We start from the raw sequence: 13,085 nt of genomic DNA, 5'->3' as shown, positions 1-13,085 counted from the left end.
CCAAAATGTTTTTACGAAACAAAAATGGAAGGAAGTTTTGAAATTATTATGGGATGGCCACAGGACCTACAGCTTGGTGCACATTTTGCGGCAAAATGTGAGATTTTAGCAATTTTTCCATTTTACTACAATGTAAGAAGACTAGACTTTTGTTTGAGCGATTTTCCTGAAATTTCACATACATGCCGCTGTCTTCAGGGGTTCCGTCGCTCTTTGAGCCCAAGAAGAGGCCCCCATCTTGAATTAAAAAAAACAAAACAGCACCTTTAGTCCAAGCTACAAATGAAAACTCATCCTAGACCTTTTATCGATTGTCTTCCAACTTCTCAAACTTGAACAGAAATCAATTTGCGGAAACATTTTAATTAGAAGTTGTAGATTTTGAACGGTGTCCGATTGGCGAGCTCTTAAAACAGACGTTCTACAGTCGGAAGTTGTCCCAAGACGGGTGTAAAAATCAGAGTTTTATCGTGTCCAAAACTCTGTTCTAGTCCGTTCAACGCTCCATCTTGTTGTGTTAAGTATAGAGTTCTCCGGCTGCAGCCTCGCGTACGTCAGCGGAGCTCGTTCAATACGCCGGGAGAGACCCGAGCAGGAGCAGCCTATGACAGGGCAGACTGAACAGACATTTTCTGACAGTAATTCGTACAGTTCTCACTTATCAGAGTCAGTGAACGCACCGGGACCCCCTCTCATCGATTTTGATTGGTCCTCCCCAACGCGCCACAACCGGGCCAAAAGTTTTGAAGCTGAAACTTTCAGATTCGTAAACAAAAAAAAAGTTTTGAAACTGAAAAAAAAATGTTTTCAAAGTGAAATTTTGAGTTTTTAAACCTATTTTTTTCAGTCAGACGTTAATATTTTTTTCAAAACATTTTATTTCGGTTTCAAATAATATTGGCCCCAATTTAGCTCCATACAGGTGACCAAAACATAAAAAGGTTGCTATGGAGACAAAACCTACAGAAAGCTGTCATTTTGATTTACTGTTTTATTCTATTAATTCCAGCAAGAAAAATGTTTTCTTTTGTTTTTAGGTATCAGATTTTAACACATGTTTTCAAGCTGTTTTATTAACACATTCTGATAACAAAATGTATTTATTTTTTATTGTTCATTTTATATTTCATTCTTTTTAAGTAAAAATTACTTAATTAATTAAGAAAATTACTTGATTTATGTCCAGACTCTGATTAAATTGATCCAAAAACAAGCTTCATGTACGTCACCTGTGTTTGACAGATGATGTTGTAGCTGGAATAATATTCATGTCTGTTTTTATTCATAAATATGCAAAAAAAGTTACAGTTTTTAAGTTTTTAAAATTGGCATTCTGCTAGCTTTTCTGACTATTTTGACACTTACTAAGATTTTTTTATTCTGTTTTGAAGTTTAGCTAATATTTCAGCTACATGCTAGCTGTTTTGGCTAACCTAAGATTTTTTTTTAATTTTTTTTAGGCTAATTTGGCATTTAGTTAATATTTTAGCTGCTATCAGCTTCAGCGTTTTTAGAAATCAATCTTTAGCATCTTCAGCGGCCAAATTCAGCTTCCAGCATTCCCACTAGCATTATCACAGATAATGTTATATATCTAGTCCATAATTATGTTAAAAAGTTACGTTTTAAAGTTTTAAAAATGTAGTTTTAGAGAGTTCAGTAAATGTTTGTCCTGTGACCTTATGTGTGTTTTGGATTTGGCCCCTGTGTGATTGAGTTTGAAACATGTGGTTCAGAGGATGTGATGAACACCTTCTGCTCTCTCTTCAGGCTCACCACACCGTCTGGAGGAAACTGAGGGAGCGAGCTCAGAGGCCGGTAAGAACCGCCATTCTGCATCTATGAGCGCCTGAAGCTGCTCCGTTCCGACCTGAAATGGGATTTAATCCTCGTCTTCTAGTTCCTGCAAACACAGTTTGCTGTAATCTCTGCACCAGCTTGAAGTTTTTCTTTTTTTCTTTGCAGCCTCCGTAAATCTCCAATTAGCAGGTATAAATTAACAAACGTACTTGATTTGGAATCCTAAATGTTCCCACTGGAGAACAAAAATGGATGACCAGTTGGTCACATGACCTCATTTCTATTCCTCTTGTCTATTCTAGTAGAAACAGAGAAGAGCGTTTAATCTTGTCCAGAACTTTTCAACCACTCGGTACAAACATGTTTTCACTTTATCCTGTTTTTTCCTAACATTCAGAATCTGAGGAGACTAAAGTTCTTTTGACCTCACGTCTCCTCCATCAAGAAGATAAAAATGTTGGTTTCTTTGTGTTTTTTTAAAGGTGAAAATGACAGAACCTGAGGAAGTGACTCCACCCTCGCCGCCTCCTCCTCCTCCTCCTCCGTCGTCCATCCAGTAGATCTGTCAGTTAAACCCCTGAAGACGTTCAGCCGGCCATCAGTTCTTTAATAAACACAACAAACAGCTCTGTTTCTTCCTGAATCGTCTGCTCTGACTCGGCTTACGTCGTTCACACTGAAGCAGGAAAGCCAGGATCAAAGAAACATCTCACATGAATGTATAAAAAACACCTAACATCATGTATAAAAGTGCTTTTACAGACACGTTTCTTTAAACTTTTGTTCTGTTTAACAAAAATGGCGACAATAATTCAACTTTATATAAAAAAAATAGTTCGAATTCATCACTGAAAAGTCTAAATTTGTTTTTAATCGAACACCAAATCTATTTGATTTTCTAAAAAAAAGTGACAAACATTTCTTTAAGACTTACTGTTATTTGGTTTTGTTTGTGTTTTAAAAACCTCAGGATACCAATGAAGGAATGCTAACATGTTAGCAAGTTAATATCAAATTACAGAGAAGTTTGTCCAAATTGGGGAATTGTAGGAGGTTGGTGGGTGGGGCCACAGCACCAAAAGGGGTGTGGCAATGGGGTCAACAACTGACAAAGTCTTGCAAATCTAAACCTGTTAACATTTCTCTTCATCTGCTGAATCACAAAAGGCATTCTGGGAATTTTAGAAAACATTTACAGGAAAATATTGTTTTTAATCGTGAAATATAAAGTCATGTATATCAGGCCTAACCGGTGCTTTGATGATAGAAGTTATTTTTGAAATGGAATTCAAGGAGGAGCAAATCCACAAGAAAGCAGATGTTTTGATCAGGAAAGGCAAAGAAATCCAAGTAAAATGTAAAACTTTTATTTTTCAGAATCAATGAAATGGACTAGAACACAAATACAACCAAACATGGTGACAGTGGGGGCGGACATCCTCAGGGCGGGAGGCGAGGATGCCGGTTCAGAACACTAGTACAAGCTGAAGACTCAGGAACATTTTAACCTTTAAAACATCAGCTCTCCAGGTTAGTTTACAAATAATAAACATCTTTATTAAAATAAAAAATCTATACTTTATCTTCATGAATGAAGTCCATTTGATTACAAAGCTTGGCCTCTGATCATCGTCTTAATTTGAAAGGACAGGAAGTGCTGACTGTCACTGAGGTAGAGCGGCGTCTCAGGCGGGGATGGGGGGAGGGGGGGGAGTGACCTTAAACTGGAGCGAGACGAAAACGCTCGCTAGCTTATTCTACGTAACACTTTGAAAAAAAACTTCACAACTTCCTGTGTGGATCCCGCAGAATTAAGAGTCCCTTTATCTGCCCTTCAGCTACATTCATCCGTCACAAACGTTTGACCTTTTTCTTACAAAATACTGCTGAGTCATTGTATGAAAGGGAGTTCACAGTTTAGCATATTTTTGGGTAAAAGTCACAGAAACAGAATAAAAAAGGTAAATTTTCAGTCAAAAACAAACTAGGTTTTGGTCTCGGTGAAGGTTCCAGAGGAGGACTTTGGCAAAACTTCTTGGAGGGGGCGGAGCTTCACATGGACTCGAACTCGTCGATGCGCTGCTTGGTGTTGCCCTGCCGGATCTGCCGCAGCGTCTTGTACTTGTCCCGGCCCGCCTTCACGTTCTCGGCGTGCAGCATGTCGTTCTGGGTCTTCTTGGTCTCGTCTCGGGCCTGGGCCAGCTCGGAGGTCAAGGTCTGAGGGAGGAGAAAGAAGGAGATGACCGGGAGCAGGAGGAGGTACAGGAAGAAGGAAGCAGAGAGCGGAGGAGCAGTCCTGGCCGGACTCCTCCTCCTCAGTGATCAGGCTCGGTGTCTGCTTCAGAACCGGGTTTGGGTCCAACACCTCCTGCTCACAGGAGGAGCTGGAGGAGGAGAGGCAGAGCTTACCCTGACGTGCCATCGCCTGGCCTGAGTTTCTTCTCTGCAACAAAACTGCTGTCAGGAGATAATATCTCGTTACTGGTGGGCGGAGCTTCTGACTTTGACTCGACTGATTGTTGGATTTCAATTCCCTGCTGTATTTGGGAAGTAGACTTCGAACGCCGCCGCCGCGTCTTACCTGCAGCTGCTTCTTCACCCGCTCGTTCTTTTGCGCCTCCGTGACACGCTCCTCCTCGCTGCGGAGGTCCAGCTGCCGGACACCCTCGTTGGAGAGCTCGGCGCTGGCCTCGGCGTGGTTCTCATCCAGCTCGGGCTCGCAGGGCGCCAGCGTGACCGTCTTCAGCTCTTCCTTGGTTTTCTCCAGGTCCTCCTGCGCCGACATGGCCTGCAGGGGGCGACGAGTGACAAACGGATTCCTCTAACCAAACTTTCTGTTTTTGTAAACTTTATTAAAACTGTTCATTCTAATGAAAACAACAAAATGTTCCCACTTTGTGGAACAAATTTCTTCAGTTTTTGAAACGTGCCCTAGAAGCCCTTTCACAATAAAAGTTCCTCACCTTGTGCTGCCACTCTGTGGCCTCCTCCTCCTTCTTCTTCTTGGCTTCTTCTAGCAGAGAAATCTTTGCCGTGTATTCTGCCAGCTCAGCCGCCTGCCGTGAAGACAACAGATTTAACAACCAAACAAGACAGCTGACTCCACTCTCAGCCAAGATTTGAAAAAGGGGGCGGAGCTAGAGGAGGCAGGCTGAGTGGAGGAGGTGTGGTCTGAAGATGTGATTGACAGTGAGGTTATCTTGAGGAAACTAAAGGATCTTTTTATTATTGTCTCAATGAAAATAAATTAAAAAACTCATGAAGTTCAGAAGGAACAAACAGGCTGCCCCCCCGTCCCACAGCGGCTCTCTGTCTGCCAATCAGACAGCTTTCCAAGGGCCGGTTAGGCGAGCAAGCAAGATCTGCCACTCTCAGCATCACTGGGCGACCTCCGCCACATTGGTGTCAACATCAATGACTGAGGTCTGCCGCTCTCGGACGACCTCCGCCGCTTTTGCTTGGCGGGGCGCCCTCCGCCGCATTGCCATTGCAGGGTAGCCTTCGCCACTTTTGGCGCAACATCAATGACTCAGCTCTACTGCTCTTGGCTTCGCGGGGCGACCTCCACCGCCTTGGCTTGGTGGGGTGACCTCTGCCACTTTTGGTGTCAACATCAATGACTGAGCTACGCCGCTATCAATGTCGGTGGGGGGTTGGGGGGGGGGTGACCTCCGCTCCTCTTGACGTCGCGGGACGACCCCTTGCCACTCGGCTTTGTGGAGGCGACCTCCGACACTCTTGTCGTCAGCATTGTAGAGACCGCCTCTCTCTGCGTCGCGGGGAGAGCTAAAACAGTCGGGTGGTGAGCTTCAATTCTTGAGTATGTCAAGAGTCAAGAAGCTCAGAGTGTGATGATGTGAAAACTTCTGGGATTTACACCAGTTGACAAATTACAAAATGTAACTGTAATACTTTGTTTTAACCTGTAGGGGCAGCACACAGGCAGTTTTAAACTAGGGTTGTAATGGATAATCCGTGGTCCGTATAGATTATCCACGCATGCACACCTCGCGCTGGCATAATTTAAATCAATTGTCCGTTCACATCAATGGAATTCACGTCAAATTCATGAAAATCATCTGTTGTAACAAGCGCTAAAGTAGCTGTTTCATGGTTGTCTTAAAGTCTGATCACCTGAAGCTCCCGCTGCGTGTGGGAGGAGCTTGTGTCAAAAACTTTTCTCTGCTTCATAATAAAGGAAGTGGATCAACGCTGCTTCTCCGCAGGCTGAGGGGCGGGGCTCCTCACCCAGGAGGCAGAGCGGCCGAGAGCAAAAAGGTCCGGGGCGTGTCTGTGTTTTTCTCAAGTAGATGCAGACAGCGAACAGTTTCTAATGTAACACACATATGGATTTGTGATGGCGGTAACAGCTCTAACCTGTCCAAACACGGCGCTAAAATACATGGAATTCTAGCAGAGAGGTGTGCAGTGTCTGAATCAAAATAAAAAAAAAAAGTTAATTCAGGGTTTGGTTTGGCCTTTAAACTCAAAATCATCAACTTTTCAACCGTTAACACGATAATTCCAGCATATTAAGAAGGAGAAAAGCGTCTCCCGCGGGCTGAAAAGTTGCAGTAACTCGAAGAACATTAATAGCGGAGCGACTGCGCAGACGCCCACCAGCTGCTCCTGGGTCTTCTGCTGGTCTGCCGCCTGCCTGGCCAGCTCGGCTTTGGCCTCCTCGGCGGCCTGCCGGTCCCTCTCCAGCCTCTCGGCCTCCTCCCGCGCTCGCTTTCTCTCCAGCTCCAGCTCCAGCGCCCGGCGAGTCTGCTCCTCCAGCTCTGCGCGGAAAAGCACGGGTTTCAAAACAAGTTGGGGTGAGACTAAATCCCTGGAACTGGACGCAGTGGGATACCTCTCTGAGCCTTCATGGTCTGCTCTTCGATCTGCTTCAGCCTCTCCATCAGCTCCTCCTTTTCGCGCTCTATCCTCTCCTTCTCTTTCTCTGCCAGCTCTCGCTTCTTCTTCTCGTTCTCCAGCTGCGCCCTGAAAACAATCACGTGTCAGAACTCCTACAGACAGAAACCAGCGAGGCTGGAGGATGATCCTCCCGTTGTTTTGGACGGGCAGACACAGGAGTGCAGAGCACAGGTACAAGTCTGAGTATTGGTACTTGCTACTGATAAAAGTGTCGTCCTAAACAAACATGGCCGAGAATCAGATTCTTCTGATATTTCTCTTATACAGATCAAAAGATTAGCATTATTTTTATTTAGAACTTTTCTCCCAAAAGTGCGACTTATATTTGGTTTTCTTCTTCTTGATTAGACATGTTTTGCTCCTGCGACTTATACTCTGGAAAATACAATATATTTTGATTCAAAAACGTATAAATTAGTTTGTTACTCTTAAAACTTTCATTCTATGTTGTAAAAATTATGTGTTGAACATTTTTGGGGGGTTTCCATGGCAAAACTAGACACTTTTCTGCCGTAGTTTTCAGTTTTTTTTTTAATGATTTTATCTCTTATATGTGAAAATGACAGAATATGAAATCACACACAAAATTGTCCATTTAGAACATTTTGTTAACCCCTTGGTACCTTGGGATAAAAGTCATTTTTTGTCTACTTTTGAATTTTCTGTATTTTCAATTTGATTATTTGGTCTCATTTTAATCAGCAGAACATCTATGTGAAAGTACCTTTATTTGGTCATTTTACCATGTTATATAAAATCATGCAAAAACAGAAAATCTCATCTTGAAATTTTGCCATGGAAACCCCCAAAATATTGAATGAACTGTTTTTACCACATAGAATGAAAGTAGAATAAAGAAGAATAAAAACAGTCAACAAACTAATCAACATGTTTTTGAATGAAAACACTAAAAATAAAAGTGCTGATTAAAGTGCTAACTGTTAAATTGAAACAAAGAGCTAAATAGCGAGTAAATGTGTTGGTGTCAGAGGCTGGAGCACCTCTCCATCTGCTTGTGGTGCTTCTCCTCTCGGGCCTGAGCCTTCATCTGCTGCACCTCGATGGTGTCGGGCTTCCTCCTCCTCATGTACAGCTCGTGGTTGCCCATGCACAGAGCCAGGATCCGCTTGTTGATGCGCAGTCGAGGTGCGCAGAACACAAAGTCCTGCAAAAACAGACGTTTTGTTAAACTGGACGTGTGGAACCAGCAGAGAAACCGGATCTGAGACTCACCGGCGCCTTCTTGTCGATGGGTCGGATGAAAAACTTCTTGTCGTTGAAAGATATGTTTCGGATCTCGCTCCAGGGGAAGCCGATCTTTGGAGTCAACCTGGTGAACATTTCAGAAGGTTTTTTGCTGAGTAAAAGAAGGTTTCAGTGAAGGTGGAGCCGGCCTCCTCACTTGTCCTCGTGCTCGTAGATGTTGAGCCCGAGCGCGTCCACGCCCAGCCACAGCTGCGTCCCCTTCTTGTTCTTGATGTCAAAGTAGTTGACTCCGTACATCTCCAGGTCCTGAGCGATCTTCAGGTACTCCATCATGGCGTCCTCTCTAGCAGGAAACGGACTTTAAGGCACACGTGTCAAAGTCAAGGCCCGGGGGCCGGATCCGGCCCTCCAGATCATTTTGTTTTTTGTAATTATTGGTCCGATGTCATTTAGCACTTATATAATTTTGACAAAATAAATTTTTATGGAGAGTAAAATATTGAAAGTTATTTAAGGTTTAAGTTGATTTATTCTGGAATAATATTCCTGCCTTTTTATTATTCATAATTATGTTTTTAAACTTTTAAAACTTGTAATTCTGCTAGCTTTTTGGACTATTTTGGTATTTAGTAGGATTTTTTAGACTATTATAGAGTTTAGCTAACATTTCAGCTACATGCTAGCTATTTTAGCTAATTCAGGCTGTTTTAGAAGTTATTTAGTCTTTTTTTGGAGTTTAGCTAGTATTTGAGCTACATGTTGGCTGATTTGGTTAATTTAAGTTTTTATTTTTAATTTTTGAGGTTGTTTAGGAGTTTAGCTAATATTTCAGCTACATGCTAGCTGTTTTGGCTAATACAGGCTTTTTAAAAAAAATAGTCTTTTTGGGAGTTTAGCTAACGTTTCAGTTACATGCTAGCTGTTTTGACCAACCTAGTTTTTTTTAAAAAGCTTTTTAGGCCAATTTGGCATTTAGCTAATATTTTAGCTGGCGATCAGCTTCAGCATTTTCAGCTATCAGCTTCAGTGATTTCAGTTAGCATCTAGGCCCGCGACCCAAGGTGTGCTTTGGATTTTGGCCTCTTGCGGGATGGAGCTCAACACCCCCGCTTTAAGGTTTGTCTTATTCCTGAGTAGAGTCTACAGACCTGAGCATCCCTCGGTGTTCTTCGTGCCACGCCTGGATTCTGACCTCCCACTGCTCCTTCGTCAGTTTGTGCTGCTCCAGAACCCTGAACACAAGCAGAACCGTGGAGCCTCCTCAGGAGACGCCCTTGAGACGGCGTGATTGGGAGGGTTTACCTTTGAGGCAGCAGCCGGTCGTGAGTGAGGTACCCCGGCTTGTGGACGCTGCGGCTGTAGTCTCCGTATTTGGCCTGGACGGCGTACGATGCCAGCAGCACGGCCGTCTCTGGAGGACAGTAGTTCTCGTCGTTCAGGATGGCCTCTTTCACCTGACCAACGTCAGATTAAAAAATGAAAAAACCCATCAGAAGATGAACTGATGCTGCTGGTCCGGTTACCTGCAGGAAGAAGAGGCGCTGTGTGATCTCTTGGATCAGCTCCTCTGAGACGTCCTCGGGGAAGAACTTGGCTCTGAACCTGAACTGCAGAGGGTTTTCCTTCTTCACGTCCTGCTGAGTCACCTGCATGATCCAGCAAACGTCACAGAAACCACAAGTGAGAATATTTGGAAATTTACTGGAAGGTTTTGAAAGATTTTATGCCATTAAATCAATGCAAAAAGTGCAGAAAGTAAATGAAATCAATAAGAAAAAATGCTTTCCTTCAAAAAATATTGGAAAAAAATCAAATTCCGTTAAAGGTGGGATTTGAGTTTTCCTCCAAATGTGTCTAATTTTTCTGCAGGAGTCAGATGGATGATCTGGATTAGCTCTGGATTATATTGTCTGAAGGGTTTCAGACTGAGATGAAATCCTAAATTCTTCTAGAAAAGCAGATTTTACAGCTGAAGTGTAAGAGAAACTGACCTTCTTGTTGAGTTTGAGCCAGGTGCTGTAGCTTTTACTGTCCACGTACTGCAGGCCGAAGAACCAGACCTCCCGCAGACCCACCGTCTTCACCACCTGAGAGGACCAAACCTGAACTGTCTGATGTCACTTTAAAACACACTTACAGTCAAAAGAAGGTGAAGCCACTTCAGTTTGTTTGGAAATGAAACGGTAAAAAAAAATTTCTTCTGTTGACTCGAGCTTTCATTTTCAAAACAACAAATAAAGAAAAATCACAGACATAGAGGACAAAGTCTCTGAGGGGTTGTTTTAAATCAGCAGATTCAAACACACCAGAACTGGTTCATGGGTCACAAAGGAAAAAAAAACACAACTAACATTTATTCGGTTTTTTTATTGGATTACGAAGAAAATTTAGTGTTTTTTTTTTTTTTTTTATAAACTACAGGATTCTCTTTTCCACATTTTTGTGTCCTTTACAGCTATGAATCAATTGTATTGATAAATTCAAATGCATTGCTGAAGTCCCCCTGCGATGAAAACCTGTTTTTAGAGTTTGTAACATGTCTATGTGTCATTTTTCTTCTGAAAGACAGGCATTCATTTTGTTTATTTGAGGCTATTATGGAGTCCAGCTAATATTTCAGCTGCATGCTAGGTGCTTTGGCTAAATTAGGCCTTTTTTTAGGTTTCTGGCTAATTTCGCATTTAACTAATATTTTAGCTGGCTATCAACTTTAGCGTGTTCAACTTTTAGCTTCAGTGTTTTTAGTTATCAGCACTAGTATCTTCAGTGGCCAAATTCATCTTGCAGCATTCACACTAGTATTATCACAGGTAATGATATAAATCTAGTTTTTAGTTAGTTTAAAGCTCATGATGGTTAAGATTAGGGGTGTAGCGGATCACAAAACTCACGGTTCGGATCATTTTTCGGATCAGTAAAAAGTTTTTTAAAAAAAACGACAACAACAATATGAAAGCTAAATTATTTTTGGAAACACTTCAAATCATATATTCAATATGAATATCAAGTACTTCCCACACACAATATTTATATATGCAACATCAAAACTTTTGCTCATTGAGACCTATTTATTAAAACAAAAATATCTTTAAAGTTTGAACACAAACAAAATGCCAAAACATGTAGTTTCTGACTACATTTACATGTCTTGTGACCAAATCTACAAAAACAGAGTAAAGAATGTTTAAAAATAGTGTTGAAAATACCAAATCTATCTGGAGTTCCCCTTAAAATACAAATGTTCTCATCCCACTCGCCTAACGTTCAAATTAAATCATTAATTAAACAGTTAAAAATTTATTAATTGCTTTAATGAAACTAACTGTTGGAACATTTAAATATTTAAAATAATAATTATTATCTGTCAAACGTGGCACAGTTGCCCACGCTTTTCCTGGTGATTTTTGATCTCTTTGGCTCGCCATAAAATCATGTCCATTACGGAGCAGCTTGCTCCTGTGAGTTTTGATCATCCGTGGTCCGTTACAGCCCTAGTTAAGGTGTGCGCGTTACATCCACTTTGTGCATGACCCGATTAGTCGACTAATTGTAATCATTTGTGACAGCACTAATTGTGTTTAGAAAATACTAGTTTTCATTGTATTGCATTTATCCGTCGCACTCTTAAAGTCAGACGAGGCTGAAGTTGGCGTCTGCTTTTCAGCTTCTGTTTTGACAGTCCACAGGGTAAAGTTAAGGAAAAATCTAAGGGGTAAGAGTTCTTAAGCAAATACAAATGAAGATACAAATGAGGTATTTTAAAGACGATGAACTTTTCCCTTAACAGTTAAAGGGAAATTGGTGGCTATTAAAAAAAATTAAAAAAAATCCGACACCAACTTTAGATGTTCTGTAAAAATATTGTCTGACATTAAACCAGACCTCAAAAAAGGTGAGTTACCGATGAATTTAACCAAAAAAAGCTTAGCTGGAAATCGGTTCTGTGCTGGTTTCTTGAAGGGACAATCGTTTGGAAAACACTTCCTGGTTTGGTAAAACCTTACCCAAACAACTCTTATTTTGAAGCTGGGATCAAAGAAGCTTTTGTTTTTTTTTTAATCTACAGATAAGTTCATAAAGAAGCTAATCATTACAAACCGACTCCTTAAAGTTGAAGAAAGAAGGATGAGAATCGGTTTCTTCAAAAGTCCTCCTCAGTTTGTTCTGGGATTGTTGAGTAAAAAAACTCACGTGTTTGTGTTTATTTACCCACATTAATCTTCTTCTCACCTGGTCAAAGAGTTGCTTTCCAGTTGTGTTGGGCTGGATGGAGAACTCCAGTTCTGCATCCATGGTGGTCACGCGCACGTTTATCTAGGAGGCAAAACCAAGACAGGAGGTTTGATCTAAACGTTTCCAAGAAGCAGCAAACACTTTCTACTTTAAACTTTTGGAAAAAGTCAGATACGTCCCACATGAAAAACATCCATCAATTCTTTTGTTCTTCTTGAAAACTTCCATCAAAAATGGCTTAACACACAACACTTCAAACAGTGTGAGATCCAAACTTTAAAGGATTCATCATGTTTACATCTAGAGGAGCATAATAAATGCTTTCTGGGAACAAGTGTGCTTGTGGCAGTTTTGATAGTGTTGTAGATTCGAGGTAAATGCACTACTGCGCCACAGGAGCCTTTTTTCAAAATGGCGGCTTTTCTGTTAGTTTTATCTCCATAGCAACCATTTTATCTTTTGTTCAGCTGAGGTCACCGAACAGATTGACGTTAGTTTCATAAGAACAGTCATTCACTCCCACACACGGATGATGTACTTTCAAACATGCATGGGGCTAAAGTTTTCTCCACCATAGACTTGGCCAACGCACATCATCAACGCACATCATCAACGCATATCGTCAACGCATATCATCAATGCATATCGTCAATGCATATCGTCAATGCATATCATCAATGCATATCGTCAATAACGCATATCGTCAATAACGCATATCATCAACGCACATCATCAATGCACATCATCAACGCACATCATCAATACATATCATCAATGTATATCATCAATACATATCATCAATGCATATCATCAATACATATCATCAATGCATATCATCAATCCATCCATCCATCCATCCATCCATCTTCTTCCGCTTCATCCGGGACCGGGTCGCGGGGGCAGCAGTCTAAGCAAAGATGCCCAGA

At 41.5% G+C, this 13,085-nt stretch overlaps 2 protein-coding genes across 5 annotated transcripts in view; one reads left to right on the top strand and one right to left on the bottom strand.

Annotated features, from left to right (window-relative positions):
- The window catches only part of mrpl39 (mitochondrial ribosomal protein L39), a 7,820-nt gene extending 5,257 nt beyond the window's left edge, over nucleotides 1-2,563 (top strand). The window contains exons 9-10 of the mRNA XM_024294445.2: nucleotides 1,771-1,818; nucleotides 2,283-2,563. Coding sequence (XP_024150213.1) covers nucleotides 1,771-1,818; nucleotides 2,283-2,360 — 126 coding nt within the window. The 3' untranslated portion in view covers nucleotides 2,361-2,563. The remainder of the gene's footprint in view (nucleotides 1-1,770; nucleotides 1,819-2,282) is intronic.
- Nucleotides 2,564-3,606: 1,043 nt separating this feature from the next.
- Nucleotides 3,607-13,085, bottom strand: part of LOC112160082 (radixin) — a 28,241-nt gene continuing 18,762 nt past the window's right edge. Inside the window, exons 3-16 of one of the 4 annotated variants that reach the window (XM_024294442.2) lie at nucleotides 12,157-12,240; nucleotides 9,918-10,013; nucleotides 9,450-9,572; nucleotides 9,229-9,380; nucleotides 9,075-9,158; nucleotides 8,123-8,269; nucleotides 7,954-8,050; nucleotides 7,722-7,885; nucleotides 6,656-6,786; nucleotides 6,421-6,581; nucleotides 4,764-4,856; nucleotides 4,382-4,588; nucleotides 4,210-4,257; nucleotides 3,607-4,017 (exon numbers count right to left, since the gene is read on the bottom strand). In XM_024294442.2, coding sequence (XP_024150210.1) covers nucleotides 3,853-4,017; nucleotides 4,210-4,257; nucleotides 4,382-4,588; nucleotides 4,764-4,856; nucleotides 6,421-6,581; nucleotides 6,656-6,786; nucleotides 7,722-7,885; nucleotides 7,954-8,050; nucleotides 8,123-8,269; nucleotides 9,075-9,158; nucleotides 9,229-9,380; nucleotides 9,450-9,572; nucleotides 9,918-10,013; nucleotides 12,157-12,240 — 1,752 coding nt within the window. In that variant the 3' untranslated portion in view covers nucleotides 3,607-3,852. The remainder of the gene's footprint in view (nucleotides 4,018-4,209; nucleotides 4,258-4,381; nucleotides 4,589-4,763; nucleotides 4,857-6,420; nucleotides 6,582-6,655; nucleotides 6,787-7,721; nucleotides 7,886-7,953; nucleotides 8,051-8,122; nucleotides 8,270-9,074; nucleotides 9,159-9,228; nucleotides 9,381-9,449; nucleotides 9,573-9,917; nucleotides 10,014-12,156; nucleotides 12,241-13,085) is intronic. The other 3 variants (XM_024294443.2, XM_024294444.2, XM_036213522.1) reach the window with 3 other exon arrangements.

This window comes from Oryzias melastigma, linkage group LG9 (genome assembly GCF_002922805.2).
Source record: "Oryzias melastigma strain HK-1 linkage group LG9, ASM292280v2, whole genome shotgun sequence".
Taxonomy (NCBI): domain Eukaryota; kingdom Metazoa; phylum Chordata; class Actinopteri; order Beloniformes; family Adrianichthyidae; genus Oryzias; species Oryzias melastigma.
Note: the sequence above shows the minus strand (reverse complement) of the source record. Positions and strands in the feature narration are given on the sequence as shown.